This window comes from Symphalangus syndactylus, chromosome 11, assembly GCF_028878055.3.
Source record: "Symphalangus syndactylus isolate Jambi chromosome 11, NHGRI_mSymSyn1-v2.1_pri, whole genome shotgun sequence".
NCBI classification, from domain to species: domain Eukaryota; kingdom Metazoa; phylum Chordata; class Mammalia; order Primates; family Hylobatidae; genus Symphalangus; species Symphalangus syndactylus.
The window spans coordinates 47,363,425-47,379,338 of NC_072433.2; the positions used below are offsets into that span (position 1 = coordinate 47,363,425).

Consider the following 15,914-nt stretch of genomic DNA (forward strand, 5'->3'; position numbering starts at 1 on the left):
GGCAATTGCAAGAGAAACAACCCTGGATTTTCCCCTCTCCTGCCCTTCAACTCTGGAGGAAGAATCAAAACGAAGACCTTAAAGCCACACAATCTGAGAGCCAGAATGTGTAGATTTCTATCAAACGTCCCCTCCCCAATCCTTCCCCAAGCACACACAGAGAATCCAGGATGCTGCTAGAACACTTCCACCACTGGAAGGCTCAGGACCCTCCATCCCATTGGTGGCTGCGGCAGTCATTACAGATTTTCTGCCTTCCACTGAGCCAAATCTGTCCACTGGCTTCCAGGAAGAGGAGGCCTGGTCTGCCCCCCTGCCTGGCAAAGCCCTGTAGACTTTCCTCCATCTTTCGAGTGTCTTCTTTATCTTCTATCCTGCTTATAACATAAGCACCACGTTCAGTTTTGGGTTTTATATGTCTGCCTGCTAAGTATCTGAACCAGGTTTATCCAAAATTTGTCACAATGTATGAATTGATGTTCTTTGAAAAAGGACAAAGAAAGTTTTGTGGTCAAATAAGCTTTGAAAATGCTGGGTTAATAAGCTTTGGTGGTCACGCTAAGTGTTCACCCACATCCCTGGCTCTTCCCACTTTGGTACCCACTAGCCCCACTGCCACTGTCAGCACGTGCATTGCTTTACCTGAGGGCCCTGTCTGATCCTTGGAGCCCACTTTGTCTGCCCAGGCCATAAGAAGTGTGAAGGAATCAAAACTCTCCAGGAGCAGCCCTCAACCAGAGACGGACTGGAGTTGGTGTGTGATATGGTTTGGCTCTGTCCCCACCCAAACCTCATCTTGAATTGTAGCTCCCATAATTCCCATGTGTTGTGGGAGGGACCCAGTGGGAGGTAATTCAATCATTGGGGTGGGTCTTTCCCATGCTGTTCTCATGATTGTGCATAAGTCTCATGAGATCTGATGGTTTTATAAAGTTAAGTTCCCCTGCACAACTTCTCTCTCTTGCCTGCTGCCATATAAGATGTGGCTTTCGCCTTTTGCCACCCCTATGCCAAGATTGTGAGGCCTCCCCAGCCACATGGAACTGTAAGTCCATTAAACCTCTTTTTCTTTATAAATTACCCAGTCTCAGGTATGTCTTTATCAGCATCATGAAAACAGACTGATAACAGTGTGTAAATACCCCGGCTCTCCCACACCACCCTTTGGGTGGGATGACACTGAGGCCCTTGTTCTGAGGGCTGCCAAAGTTCCCCTGCAGCATGAAGCTTCTATTCACCATGGGAACTGGCTCCACAAAACATCCTTTATCCCCTGCTTTCCTTCCTGATCTCATTCCCACGCCTTCCAGGAAACAGGAATCTTTGTCTCAGTAAATGCTCGTGGGGAACCCAAACTAAGACACAGTCAACTTGTAAATTTCCAAGCAAGGGCTATAGTCCAAGCTCTTTCCAAAATTTATCTGACTGAGAAACTCTTTTCTCACAGTTCACCTGGAGGGACTAGGGTTCTGGAGGACATGCTTAGGGAAGCTCCGTTCTGGCCCCTGGGCAGGATGCAGACCTGTCATGGAGTTCCTAAGAGGGAAGAAGTCAAGGACAGCATGGTAGCATGGATGATCAGGGTGTGAAGCAAGAAAGACGTTGAGTGGGAATATCCAGCCACCCAGAAACACCTGGAGTTGAGACTTCCCAGGGGTGGAGTCTTCTCAGAGACAGTCTGAGAGGAAGTGGCTGATGTGGGCATTGAATACGTTCATCTGCTGCTACAGATTTGAGTTCTCGTTCTCACACTTCAAGTGCAGTGTGTGGATTAGACTAATTCCGAGTGGATTCATGCTTCACAAAAAGATAATACTGTAGCTGCCCATGCGAGAATTAACCCACCTGCTCTATTCTACCTGTAAGGAAATGGTACCAATTTCCTCAAGCTGCAAGACTGAGAGACAGAGACACCCCAGGATTGGGCAATTATGTTAGGAAATTCAACATTAGAAATGAATGGAAAATGGCTGGGGACTTTTTCTCAACAACTTGGCTCGAACAGGATTGATTCAAGGACTGAGAAGTATTCAAGTGACTCAATGCCTGCAGTGATATAAAATAGGGTCATTTGGTAGCTGGAAAATCTAAGGTGTACCCTATCATCAAAGCACAGGCATTTAATAAAGTTGATTAAGGATGTTGAAGCATCAAGGAGGGAAACCAACCATGGAACACTGGGTCAACCCTACATTAGGAGTCCGGAACATCACAGAGACACAGGGAGATGTCTTCTAAATTTCCGGATGGACCAGGAGACTTTATCTTGCCCCTAGAAGGACATGGAATGTTATTTCTGGAACACTCCCCAGCACTGGCTCAGAACATCTCTGTGAGGGTTCGTAGAGGACTCGGGGATGCTGTCTGCACCTGCACACACAGGTGCGTGGGTTTCCTCTGGGCATTGGCTACATGTTAGGCATTTGGTGGTCTGTCCTATACATGATGGGATAAAGTGTTTAAGAGATAAATGTTCCCAGACCTTCCTGATCTCCTACCCATGAATAAGCAACGTGACTGGGACTGCCCTCTACCCCCTGAAAAGGGCACTGCTTGGCAGACCAGCTGCTTATACTCAGAATCTGGAGAAAGCAGGAGGGAGGAAAGTGCAAAAGGTCTGGGGAGTATGGCTTGGAAAATGAAGTTTTTCAAGGTAGTTGGGGGAAAAAATAAGTTCAGAGCCACAGTGGCACAAGAACGAAATAGACGAGAGAAAAAATGGGAGTGTGTTCAGGATGGCTGACGTTGGCAGGGCATGGTGACTCATGTCTGAAATCCAAGTGTTTTTGGAGGCCAAGGCAGGAAGATTGCTTGAGGCCAAAAGTTTGAGACCAGCCTGAGCAAGATAGTGAGACCTCACCTGTACAAAATATATAAAAAATATTAGCCAGGTGTGGTGGTGTGCATGTAGTTCCAGCTATTGGGGAGGCTGAGGTGGGAGGATTGCTTGAACCCAGGAATTTGAGGCTGCAGTGAGCTATGATCACTACACTGCACTCTAGCCTGGACAACTGAGCAAGACCCTATCTTTAAAAAATAGAATGGCTGAGGCCTATATGTGTCCTTCTTGGTGTTTGAAAATTATTAGTCCAGGACAGAAGTGCTTACTTTGAAATTACTCTTGATTGCTGGACTGGACTTTCTTGACCGCAAATCCACCGTGGGATTGGGTATTGTGAGTCATGGCTTAAAGTACTACTGAGATGTACGTCTAGACCCTGAGCCTTTAAACAAATCTACCCACTCACAATAGGTGCAGCTAAAGACCGACAAAAACGGGGAGACTGTCTTGAATCTTCTTTCTCCTTTTATCTTTGCTCCTCACTGTCTACTCCAGTCTTCTGTGTTGACTTCTGACTTTTCAGTAGTTCTCCCATTTTTGGCTACAAAATTTCTCTTTGAATTTGAATACACAAATTGACTTTCATGGTATTGATTCTTGCTCTCCTTAAGAAAAATCTTTTCCTCCTGTATCTCCCCTATCCTAAGCCTCCAGGATGAGCACCAGCCCAGCCTGGCTCCAGTTCCTGAACCACCCCAATGCCTGTTAACTGGGCTTGTTCTGCATCTCACTCCCACCTTGCAGGGCCATGAAACAGTGCAGTGTATGTCTGTTTCCCTGGTAGACTGAGCTATGTCTTATTGTTGCATCCTTCCCTGCTCCTAGCACTGCCTCTATTCCATAACAAGGGTTCACCGAGTATTTGTTGATTCCCAGACACAAGACCAGCCTTAGGTCTCAGCCTGGAGATGTTAATAAGAACTGTGACACTTGGAATTTACCATTGAGATGCTTAAATGTGTTAACAGAAATTCCAGAGAACTAGAGAGGCTCTTGGACAAATTAGAAATCATGAGGAAAAGAGATGTTATTTTCTCGTCAACAGCCAACTCACTAATGATTTAACCAAGTCAATAGCTCATGGGACCTCCGTGACCTTACCACACTGAATTGCTGTTTCTCCTTTTGCCTTTAGAGGTCAGTCCTCTCCTGGCCCAGCTAATTTTTCCCCAGCTGGGCTGCACTTTCTTGAGGCCCCTGGACTCCTGCCTGTGTAGCCTCTCCCCTCAGTCACCTTCCTCCTCATCTCACCCAGAAGCTGGAGCCAGATAGAACCCAGGTTTCCTTAGGTCTGTGATTAAATATTGAGTTGTTTCTGATTGGACTGCTCACTTTTCCCTTTTTTCTTTACTTTTTTCACAAATTTTTTGGTAACTACAAATTTTTTGAGCCAAGCCCTCTGGCAGGCATTGGGACTACAGTGAGTCTCTGACATCAAGAGGCTCCAGCATGATGAGGAAGACAGACAAGCCAGCGGAGAATTGCAAAATGCTGTTCTATAGGGTGCTGGGGCATTGCAGAGGCAGGGAGGTGGACCACCAACCTAGATGAGGCTGGGCTATGTTTGAAGTAGGGGTTGAGGAGGGGAATGGAGTACGATAAAACACCTAGTACAATAAACGTCTTCCACGGCATCATTACCATGGACCCATGACCCTGCCTCCCAGACAGATGTGCTAGGCCCTGCTGCTGTAACAAAATCTCAACCCAACAATGATTTATCATTCATTTAACGTACCAGAAATTGACTTCTTGCTCATACTAGCTGTTCTATTCAGATCAGCTACTGATAGGAGTCGGGAGGAGAAGGGAGGATTCTTCACACACTCACTTGGGAGCTCAGGATGATGGATGGAGGCTCTTCCATTTGAAATGTCATCTGTGACTAAAGCAAGGAAAGAGACATCTAGAAGGTTTTGCACTGGCTCTTCCATACATCCATACTCGCTGACATGTGTCAATTCCATTTAAGCCTGTTAACCAAAATTGCAAGATAACTGCAAAAAATCCCTTCCCTAAGAGCAAAGGGGCTGGGAATGGCGAGGGGAGAAGTAGATGGAATGTTTGGTGAGACCACTGACTCTGCCACAGGTAGGAATATCATTTCCCCCACTTTCTTTCACTAGATGAGGAATAGGGGCACCATTGAAGGAGAGCCACCAACCCATACTGTCAGGCCTGAGATCCCATTGCCCTCGCTCCAATTCATTCACAGGACATTGTGAAGACTGAGTCCTTAGGAAACCCTTGTGTTAGGTTCATTTTCCTTGGAAACGATAATCACTGCTAGATCTGGCTGATCCTGGTATTCTTTTCATAGTACAGGTACTGTCACCATCAAGAGACAGTGTAGGGCAGTGTTTCCCTGACATGGCATCCATCAATGTCCTAGGTCTCTTCCCAGTGAACTCTGCCCCCAGGGGCTTCACTTTGCACCCAGTCGCAAAACACGATCACATAGCAGCGTACTCTTCACTCTTGATATTTCAGATTTTCCTTCACTCTCATTCTCATTCTCTTCTGTGATACCGGTTTCTGGAATTACTGCCATGTTTCCATGTTTCGGTTTAATCAGATAGCTCATCTCTGGGGTTGCTGTCACCAGGGGCTTCATACAAACCACTTTTGATAATCATTTTTCAATGTCTTCTCACCCCTCCCTGACATCTCTCCTACACACTAGTGTCCTAGGCATGGTCTTTCTGTTCTCAGCTTGGACTCATTTATGAAAGCTGTTTAAATTTGTTTTCTGCCTAGGTCTATTAATACAGTGCATGTCAATGCCATTGCTTTCCTTAATTCTACATGTGCTGTAGACTTTGACTCAGGGGATATGCACCAGTCCACAAGTGTTAGCTTATTGGAAGGGGGAGGGGAGAGGTTTGGCTGAGTGGTGGGAGTTTGAATGGCCTCTGCAGATTGGCCTTCTCCTTACTCCTCCAGTGCAGGTGAGAGTTTGCATCCACGTGGGTTTCTCTTTCTCATCTCCTCTTATGAGCTCCCCTTGGCTGCAGTCTCCTTCCAGGCAGGCACCATGTCTTCCCTGCACTCATGAGAGTGTACAGGGCCTGCTGGCTGTCAGATTGATCAAGCACTCCACCCCTGTTTCCTCTACTTCCCCCTCGCAGATCTTCCCAATTTATGAGGGGCAGGAGCAGCCAGGAGGCCTCTCAGCAGCCCTGGAGGGCAGAGGGGCCCTGGCCATCACTTGGGGATGCTTGCCTCCCTCCTTGGCTTTTATTCTAATATAATTTCAGGGAAATCTGAAACACTGCCTACTGAGGACCCTACCTGAGGGAAAATAAAGCTATTGTGGTTTGAGCTGAAACACTGTCTAGCTCATTAGAGGTGACCAGGCTAGCATGGCCCCGCTGCTCTGTCTGAATTTAGAGGGAGACCATCCTGGGGTGGGAAGTCACAGGTGAGGTGGAGATGAGTAGTCCCTGGTGTGTGTGTGTGAGAGAGAGAGAGAATGGCAGAGAGTAACACACTATATGAGGAGCCCGGTAGCATGAAAGAACTGAGAAAATTAAGACTCCAGACCTCAACTTGCTCAAGTTACTCTTAGGCAAACCACTCTTGCCTTTGAGACCCCATCAATCCTCCAGTGACCTGAGCAGTCAGAACTTCATGGTTTCAAAGTTCCTTCTAACTCTGAATGTCTATGGTTTTATGAATGAACACTGACTACAGCATCACTTTTCGACCATGGGCAATTTATTTCAACTTTTTATGCTTTAAGATTTCTTTTTTAAATTCCAAATGGATGATAATCCCAATTCAAGAAACTGTTGTGATCATAAAAGGAGATTAAAGATGTAAACACACTGAAAAAATTGTGTGGTACTTTTAAAATGCGAGTTACTTAACTTGCCTATATGCCTTGCTGTCTTGTAGTCCACCCAGCCTGCTATAACAATGAAATGTAATACAGAGTAATTTCACAGTTCTGGAGGCTGGGAAGTCCAACAGCAAGGCACCAGCAGATTGGTGTCTGCTGAGAGCCCACTCCTCATAGATGGTGCCTTCTACATAACCTCACATGGCAGAAGGGGCAGACAAGCTCCCTGGGCCTCTTTTTTTTTGTTTGTTTTTTGAGAAGGAGTTTTACTCTTTTGCCCAGGCTGGAGTGAAGTGGCACTGTCTCAGCTCACTGTGACCTCTGCCCCAGGGTTCAAGTGATTCTCCTACCTCAGCCTTCTGAGTAGCTGGGATTATAGGCACTCGCTGCCACACCTGGCTAATTTTTTTTTTTTTTTTTTTGTATTTTTAGTAGAGATGGTGTTTTGCCATGTTGGCCAGGCTGGTCTCGAACTCCTGACCTCAGGTGATCCACCCCCTTGGGCCTCTTTTATAAGGGCACTAAGTGTGGAAAAACTCAACCCACTTTTCATCTGCTGTCACGCTACAACAATCAACACATAGACTTCTGTGACCAAATATGTGGTGGTTTTCCCCACACACAATTCTGCAGCAGTGGACACCAGCTGGGTGTCCTGAAATTCAATTCCATTCTGAAACCTTCCAGCTAGAGATAGCCACGGTCACCTCTAACAAGCTACATAGTATTTCAGCTAAAAGAAAAATGGCTTTATGTTTTCTCAGGAAACATCCTCAGTGAAATTGCAAGTAGTTCCCAGCCTGGCCCCATGGGTGGGGCTGGACCTTCTGGTGAAGGTTCTTCACTCCATTCAGAGCACAACACAGCATGGGTTTGGCACAGTGGGGACACTTCGGTGTTCTGGGGGTCAGAAGCTCTGGGGTGACCAGAAATCAGCAGTGAATACCCCCATAGGGACTGTGCTGTCTCAAGGGTGATGGATGACTGAGCACACAGTAGCTTCTTCTCCACCCCCCTGTTCTGCTTTCTTCTGTGTTGGCTTCATTCACAGGCAGAATTTCTCCTCATGATGTCAAAAATGGCATTTGAGGTACCCACCATCCAAGAAGAACTCACATTTTCCCCCCAGATTTCTAGCTAATGTCTTGGGTTTGTGTCCAGCCCAAACCTCTCACACCACCCCTGATATGTGACCCTCTGATTTGCCTGGTCTAGATCCCAGGCCCATACCTGGGGACCACTGGCAGAATCAGTCTCATCTGAACTACCCAGGTTCCAGACTAAGAATAGAGTGGGTGGTGGTCCCCAAAGAGGAGATGGGAACTTGCAAATGATGGGTTTGAATTTGAGCTCAGATTTCTTTGACCTCCCTGGGCTAGGTCAGATTTCCTAAAGATTGACTCTGGGACAAGCATTTATAGGCTTCTGACTTGTCAAGTATATTATTCTGTTTTCACGCTGCTGATAAAGGCATACCCAAGTCTGGGAAGAAAAGAGGTTTAATAAACTTACAGTTCCACATAGTTGGGGAGGCCTCACAATCATGGCAGAAGGCAAGATGGAGCAAGTCACATCTTGCGTAGATGGCAGCAGGCAAAGAGAGAGCTTGTGCAGGGAAACTCCCGTTTTTAAAAGATGCAGACAGTGAAGTATCTGAAAATTTTCCAAGCAGTCCTCAGCCCTAGTTAGGCAGTGGCTGGCTGTCTCCCCAGCCAGGCTCGCCCTCACCCCCAGATCTTTGTTTGAATGCTTTCCTCAACCAGAAACAACACCTTCCCCAGTCTCATCACCTTCATGGCTCATACTTGCCCTACAAGGACTGTTGGTCATGTCCAGAATTGTTTTCACTTCTTCTAACCTTCGTTCACCCCTCCCTTTTTCAATAGAAGAAAGGATCAAAAGAGTGAAAAATCAGGTGAAATACTGAATGAGTGAACAAATAAATGAAAGAACGAATGAATGAGCTCACCACATAACATCACACTTCATCCACTGGTATTTTATTGTGTGTACTTCGGTACTTTTAAGTCATTTCCCCAATAACATGATGAGCTGCCCGGAGGAAAAGAGCTATGATTTTTACTTCCCTCTGGAGAACAGTCTGATGCAATGTGGCTGCATGGACATAGCACTAAGTTGGAATTCAGGAGCCCAATCCTCCCCCTACCACTTTTTGAATGAACTTGGACCAGTATTAGATTTTCTGGGCCTTCTTTTCCTAATGTGTGAAGTGAAGAGATTGGACTGGGAAAGCCAGCTCTGGGGTAAAAGTCCAGTTTCCTCTCCCTGCCATCTGGGTAATCTTGGGAAAAGACACAATCTCTCTGAGCAAACAAGAAAAGTCATTCCTACCTCATGAGCTGTTTTAAAGCCTTAATGATGTGATGTATGCCAGGTTCTTAGCCCATAGCTAATAATTGTAGTCTCTGAGCTCCTGTACACATTGACATAGTGAGAATATTCATTTGAGAATGCTGTATTGGCCAGGGGCAGTGGCTCAAGCCTATAATCCCAGCACTTTGGGAGGCCGATCAGGGCAGATCACTTGAGGTCAGGAGTTCAAGACCAGCCTGGCCAACATGGTGAAACTCTGTCTCTACTAAAAATACAAAAATTAGCTGGGTGTGGTGGTGAGCACCTGTAATCCCAGCTACTTGGGAGGCTGAGGCAGGAGAATAGCTTGAACCTGGGAGGCAGAGTTGGCAGTGAGCCCATATTGCGCCACTGCACTCCAGCCTGGGTGACAGAGCAAGACTCTATTTAAAAAAAAAAAAAAGCTATGTTAAAAAAGGAACCTTGCAAGATGGGCTACCACAATTTCTCTTTCTAAAAAATGCAAAGCCAATAAGCACATGAAAAGATGCACAACACAACTCATTAGGGAAATGCAAATCAAAACCACAATGAGATACTACTTCACACTTATTAGGATGGCCTTAAAAAGGAATTAAATTCTGATACATGCTGCAACATGGATGAACCTTAACTGAAATAAGCCAGACACAAAAGGACAAATACTATATGATTCCATTTAAATAAGGCACCTCATGCAGACAGAAAGTAGAATAGTGGCTGCAGGGTTTTAGGGGGACAGGGGAATAGGGAGTTTAGTGGGCACAGAGTTTCAGTTTGGAAAAATGAAAAATATCTGGAGACAGATGATGGTGATGGCTGCACAACAATGTGAATGTACTTAATGCCACTGAACTATACACTTAAAATTGTTAAAATGGCAAATGTTATGTTATTTCCATTTTACCATAATAAAAAAAATTATTTAGAGCAATGCAGAACAATTGCCACAAACCAAGCTGAGGCTTCTTTGAGTGTGGCTCTTGCCAGGCGAAGGAGGCAGGTTTGTGCTAAAACAATAGAAACTGACTCGGTCTGGTCCTTAAATGCTGATCTCAGCAGAGGGAAAGCTATCAGCTGAAGCCAGGAACGTGCGCATCATGAAGTTAGGCAGGGCCTCTCCATGGAAATCGACATTTATTTGAAGACTTTAATGCTTGATTTGGCCTCACCCAAAAGTGACCTTCTACTCAGGGCCAAAAGGAAAGTGATTTCTTTGATCGTCCATCTGACCCCAAACTGACCTCCTGCGTTTTCCAATTCATTTTAAATCATGCTGTACTGGCCAAAGTGATTCCAGCTCTTAGCAAAGGGCATTTCATATTTTACCAACAATTCTGGGCCAATTTCAGATCTGTTCACTTGAACAGCAAGAATAAAATCTGTGAGTTCTCTCTGGGTCTTTCTGATCTTAGGCAGTAGGGAGGAAAGGCAAGGGGCATATTTATAATTTGTGTGAAGCTTGGGGTACAGATGAGAATCGGAAACTCCTCCCTGCTTGAATGTGAACTGGCTCACTTGGGCCACATCTGAGTGGGAGGGAGATGGTATAACTCGCAGGGCAGGGACTGGGATTTTTTCCTCAGATGAGGATCAGCATCTTCCCAGGGAAGAGGAGAATACCACTCTTCTGTGTTGTTTACAACACTTTAGGCTGCAAGTAACAGCAAGACCAACTAGAGCTGGATTAAACAACAAGGAAAATGTATCCTCTACAACAGGACAAGAAGAAGGAGCTATACAAAAGAATAAGATCATGTCCTTTACAGCAACATGGATGCAGCTGTAGGCCATCATTCTAAGTGAATTAACGCAGAAACAAAACCAAGTATCACATGTTCTTGTAAGTGGAAGCTAAACATTGGGTGCACATGGACATAAAGATGGGAACAACAGACACTGGGGACTCCAAACGTGGGGAGGGAACGAGGGTTGAGAAACTGCCTATTGGGTACTGTTTTCACTACTTGGGTAATGGGCACAGCAGGAGCGCAAATCTCAGCATCACACAATACACCCATGTAACAAACCTGCATGCGTACCCCCTGAATCTACAATTAAAAAAAAAAAAAGACAAGAGGTAGGGTGACTGCAGGGTTGGTATATCAGCAGCTCAGTGCAGTAAGCAAGTCCCTGTGCTCTGTCCATCTGTCTTGCTTCCTTCATGCTCACACAAGGCTGCTGACTCCCCAGACAGACGAGGCAACGGGAGGGTATGCCTTCCAGACCCCATCCCAACAACCAACAGACCTCCCCCTCATATGAATCATAACCCATGCCAATGCCCCAAATCAGGAGACAGCAACCTTTCCCTGTAAAGGAATAAGATAGTAAATATTTTGGGCTTTGAGGATATACATTTGGTCACAATCAATCCACTCTGCTATTGGAATGTGAAAGCTGTCATAGGTAATGCATCAACAAATGAGCATGGTTGCATTCTGATGAAATTTTATTTACAAAAACAGGTGGGCTGGCTGGATTTGGCCTATGGGCTAATTTGTCCACACTTTTTCTAGACCAGGTAGCCTCAAAATTAGCTCCAGGATACAAGTGTCGATGAAACAAGTCACAGGCAATTTGTTACTAATTTATAACCACAATGCTTGTAAGTGGCTTATTCCATTCTCTGTTGGCATCTAACAGAGACTATTCAAAAGGTCCTAATTCATAACATTAAGCATATGATCACCCAAAAGGCAGATGATATCAGAGCACAGCAAAGCTGGGGCACTGAAATAAATGAGAATAAAAATTTCAAGGCCAGGCGCAGTGGCTCACGCCTGTAATCCCAGCACTTTGGGAGGCCGAAGTGGGCGGATCACTTGAGGTAGAGAGTTCAAGATCAGCGTGGCCAACATGGTAAAACCCGTCTCCACTAAAAATACAAAAATTAGCCAGCGTGGTGGTGCACACCTGTAATCCCAGCTACTCAAGAGGCTGAGGCAGGAGAATCTCTTGAACCTGGGAGGTGGAAGTTGCAGTGAGCCGAGATTGCGCCATTGCACTCCAGCCTGGGTGACATCTCAAAACAACAACAACGAAAACATTTAATTACATTTATGGGGAACTCTGATACCCTCTGAATGCCCAAATTCCTATAGAAACTGTTTTCATATCTCCTTTTTTGTTTCTCCTATATTGAAAATCAAGAATGAAAAAGACCTTAGCACTTTGTCCAAATTTTACAGATGGAATGGAGGTTCAGAGAAGGCAAGCTATTTTCCCCATATCACACAGCCACTCAGTGGCAGAACGAAGATCCCAACCCAGGCTATAGTAGGTTGTTGTATTGTTCACCACCACTACCCACACTGTTGAACTGAGGAGCAGCCAGGCAATTTGTTTTGCCCATGAAATGTGGATGAAAGTAGCATGTATCACTTCTGATTGCCATGTCTGCCTGCCCTCTACCACAAAACATGATGTTCCTGGCAGAGACTGCTCTGCTCTGCTGGGTCGCAGAGTGAAGAGGATAAGCACTGCCACAGCTCACCTGTGATGGACGTGTCACATGAACAAGAAATAAGCCAGTGTGGTCTGGGGTCTTTTGTTACTGCAGCATATCTGAGTCTACCCAGACCAGTACTCAGGCTTTACAACACAGGCACTGCTCTTTCTCACCAGGAGGATTGCATTTCCAGCAGTGTTGCATGGAATTTAACAGCACATGTTTTTTTTTATTGTATGTATTTCTCTAGTGACGAGGTCTCACTGTGTTGCCCAGGCTGGTCTCATACTCCTGGAGGAGCATACTGTTTAGAGTCAACCTGCCTGGATTCAAATCTCACTAGTGGCTGACCTTGGTCAAGTTACTTTCTCAATGCCTCAGTTTCCTCATCAGTAATATAAGGATAACACTTGTACTGTGTTAGTCTATTCAGGCTGATATAATAAAATATCTTAGACTGAGTAATTTATAAACAACAGAAATTTATTGCTCACAGTTCCGGACACTGGGAAATCCAGGGTCAAGGTGCCAACAGATTTGGTGTTGGGTGAGGGCCCATTCCTCATAGATGATGCCTTCTATGTGTCCTCACATGGAGGAAGGGGTGAACAAGCTTCCCCAAGTCTCTTTTATAAGACAGCCAATCCTATTTATGAGGTCTGCACCCTCATGACCTAATTAGTCACCTCCTAAAGGCCCTACCTCTATACTGTCACACTAAGGATTATGTTTCAACATGAGGATTTTGGGGGAACACAATGTTCAGATCATAGCAGACACCTACCCCACAGGGATATGTTGAGGATTTAATAATCTAAGCCTGTGCTTTGAGGAATTTGGCTAAATGGCTATTATTTCACATAGTCTCCCCTTAGCTGACATGGCAGTGATAGCAAGGGGTTGGGGTGGGAGAGGGGTTTGCTAAGATGGTTTCGTGTCTTATGCATGCCAACAGCCAAACCCTCAGAAGTCACTCTCCCCCAGGGATGATACTGATGACCATCACTGTCCTTGCAACAGGCCAAGGGGAAAGGATTGGAGGGGCTTTGTTGTGAAGGGGTTGGGAGCAGGGCCTGTGGAGCCAGACTGGTTAGGGTTCAAGCCCTATCTCTGTCCCTTCCTTCCTGGGCATCTGTAGATAAGTTACTAGCCTCAGTGAGCCTCAATTCCCATCTCATGGGGTGAGGTGAGGATTCAGTGAAATAATTCATGGAGAAAATGCTTGTCACAGTCCCTGGCACACTGCAAGGTCTCAGTAGACATCAGGATCAATGTCGGTGTTCTTCTGCCAGAGTAAACCAAAGCGAGAGTGGGCAGAAAGGGAGTCATAGGAGATGATTCGTCTCTCAATGCATCTGAAGGAGCAGCAGAGATCATTGTAGCCTATCCTCTGTCCTCATGAAAACACCACCTCTTGAAATCACAGACTGATTATCTGGCTGGTGTCAAGTTGGTAGAAAGTAAAGCATCCCTCCCTGACATTGCACAACTGTCATGGATTCCCACGGCCAGCACAGACTGCGCAGTCTGCTTGTCATATTGGGGGAGTTATCATGTGTCCATAAAGGTGATGCCCACACTCAGCTGGGAGCAGCTGCTCAGAACACTGTGGATGTGGGTTTAATGACCTTCGATCAGGGTCATGCACGATGGGGGAAAGCTCAGATCAGGCAAAGATACACTGTGTCCCTTCACAGAGAGATCCACAGTTGGCCTGGAGCTGCCCACGGAAGGAACCCCCTGGCTCATGTCCTTCTCAGTCACATGTCTTAGTGCACCCTCTGCTGAGGGCAGGATCCATCACTGCCAAGCTGCTGGGCCAGGGCTTTCACGCACTTGCCAGGTTATAAGCTCTACCTGAGGCCAGGTGTGCTCACCTCCCCACTGGTTGGGTAGACCCCTGCCGGAGGAGGGCTGGAGAATAATCAGTTGGAGGTTAACCTCACATGCCCAGCCCTTGAATTGCTGGCTGCTGGCTTTTTGGCCAGAAATCCAGATTAAGCTCTTAACATGCACACACACCTGGGAGGGGTGTCCGCCAGGCTCCACAGCTGTGTTTGAGTGAGGTCATTAGATGCTGTCATTCACAGCTGCCACAAGTGTTTCCCGAATGCTCCCAGGGACAGGCACTCCTTCCTCCATGTCTGGGGAAGCAAGTATGTGACCAACACTTAGAAGGGGAGTGGGGTGGGGGGTTGTGGTCTGGAAGCTTTGCTGACCACACTGCCCTGAGCTGTATTTAGAGCTCAGCCTGGGGCCTGGAAAGCAGGCCCAGGGAAGCTCATGGGGCCTTCACTCCTGATGAATGAGAAACAGCCAGAACTCCCGGCGTGCCCCTTGGCGGCTACTACACAAGAGCTTGCTGGATTTTCTATAATTTTTTTTTTCCCAAATGTCACCATGAGTTAGCAGCGCTCACTCCTGGGGCTGCTGGGAATACATCTTTAGTGCTTCCATCAGAACCAGCCTCAAGGTTGGAGAGAAAGCTTTTTATTTGGTAAGCGACTGTGAAGTTTCATTACTGAGTGAAGGGAGAAGGCAACAAGGGTCTATGAGAGGGAGTAGTACAGAAATTGGAATATCTTCAGTGAAATAATTGCAAGGCAACATTTCAGGGCAATTTCCTACTGCGTTTTAATGACGAATAAAGAAGATATAAAAGTGTCATTTATAAAGAAACTCTAGCATTTTGTTTTCTTGGTTATTCTAATAGATCAACTGAAACATATAATATGATTTAAAAAAAATTTTTGGCCAAACACTGTATTCAATCTTTCACGCTACAAATCCGTGTCATTACCACTTGTCACCCAGTCAAGATGGAAGTGAGTGGGGTTAAATCAGAAGAAAATTCTGCTCTTTTTCCTTCTGATGATGGGCAAGGAAACCTTGCAAACTCCATCCTAAGGCATTTTCCCATTTTGTTTATTGTGGCTGGTTTCTAACTGAAAGTTACAATATTTTCAATCTCAGGCACTGGGGTGGTTTTGGTGAAAACACGTGAGGGACCCTTGGGGATTTGGGAGGTGAAGGGCAGTTTTTTAATCCATTAGCTGGGTCTGCCTCAGTTCGCCATCCAGAACCAACCCCAAGCCCACCAAGTGGGGTGACATGGACTGAGTATAGCAGTGGGGACAACTTCAGCCCCAGCTCACTCCACGGATGGGAGGGGCTGAAGACCAGGGCTGCCTGCGGAGAGGACAGCCCCTCCTCCTGAAGACCCCTCCTACTCATCTCACAGAGCCTCTTCCTCCTCTAGAATCAGCCGCCAGGACCTCTACAATCTGACTTCTGCTGCTAGTAACATAGCAAATGCAGAATCTGGCTTCTCTGCAAGGACTTCAGGCTTGTCAAACTCAATCACCTGAAAGTCAGAGAAGAAGAACTGAAATCATCAGAAAATATCTACCCACTGTAAAGCTCAAACC

The 15,914-nt window shown here is 46.0% G+C and overlaps 1 protein-coding gene across 2 annotated transcripts in view; it reads right to left on the reverse strand.

Moving 5' to 3' along the window:
• Positions 1–12,948: 12,948 nt before the first annotated feature.
• Positions 12,949–15,914, reverse strand: part of ABCC12 (ATP binding cassette subfamily C member 12) — a 75,399-nt gene continuing 72,433 nt past the window's right edge. Inside the window, exon 6 of one of the 2 annotated variants that reach the window (XM_063612747.1) lies at positions 12,949–15,850. In XM_063612747.1, the coding sequence (XP_063468817.1) occupies positions 15,764–15,850 (87 nt within the window). In that variant the 3' untranslated portion in view covers positions 12,949–15,763. The remainder of the gene's footprint in view (positions 15,851–15,914) is intronic. The other variant, XM_055298016.2, reaches the window with a different exon arrangement.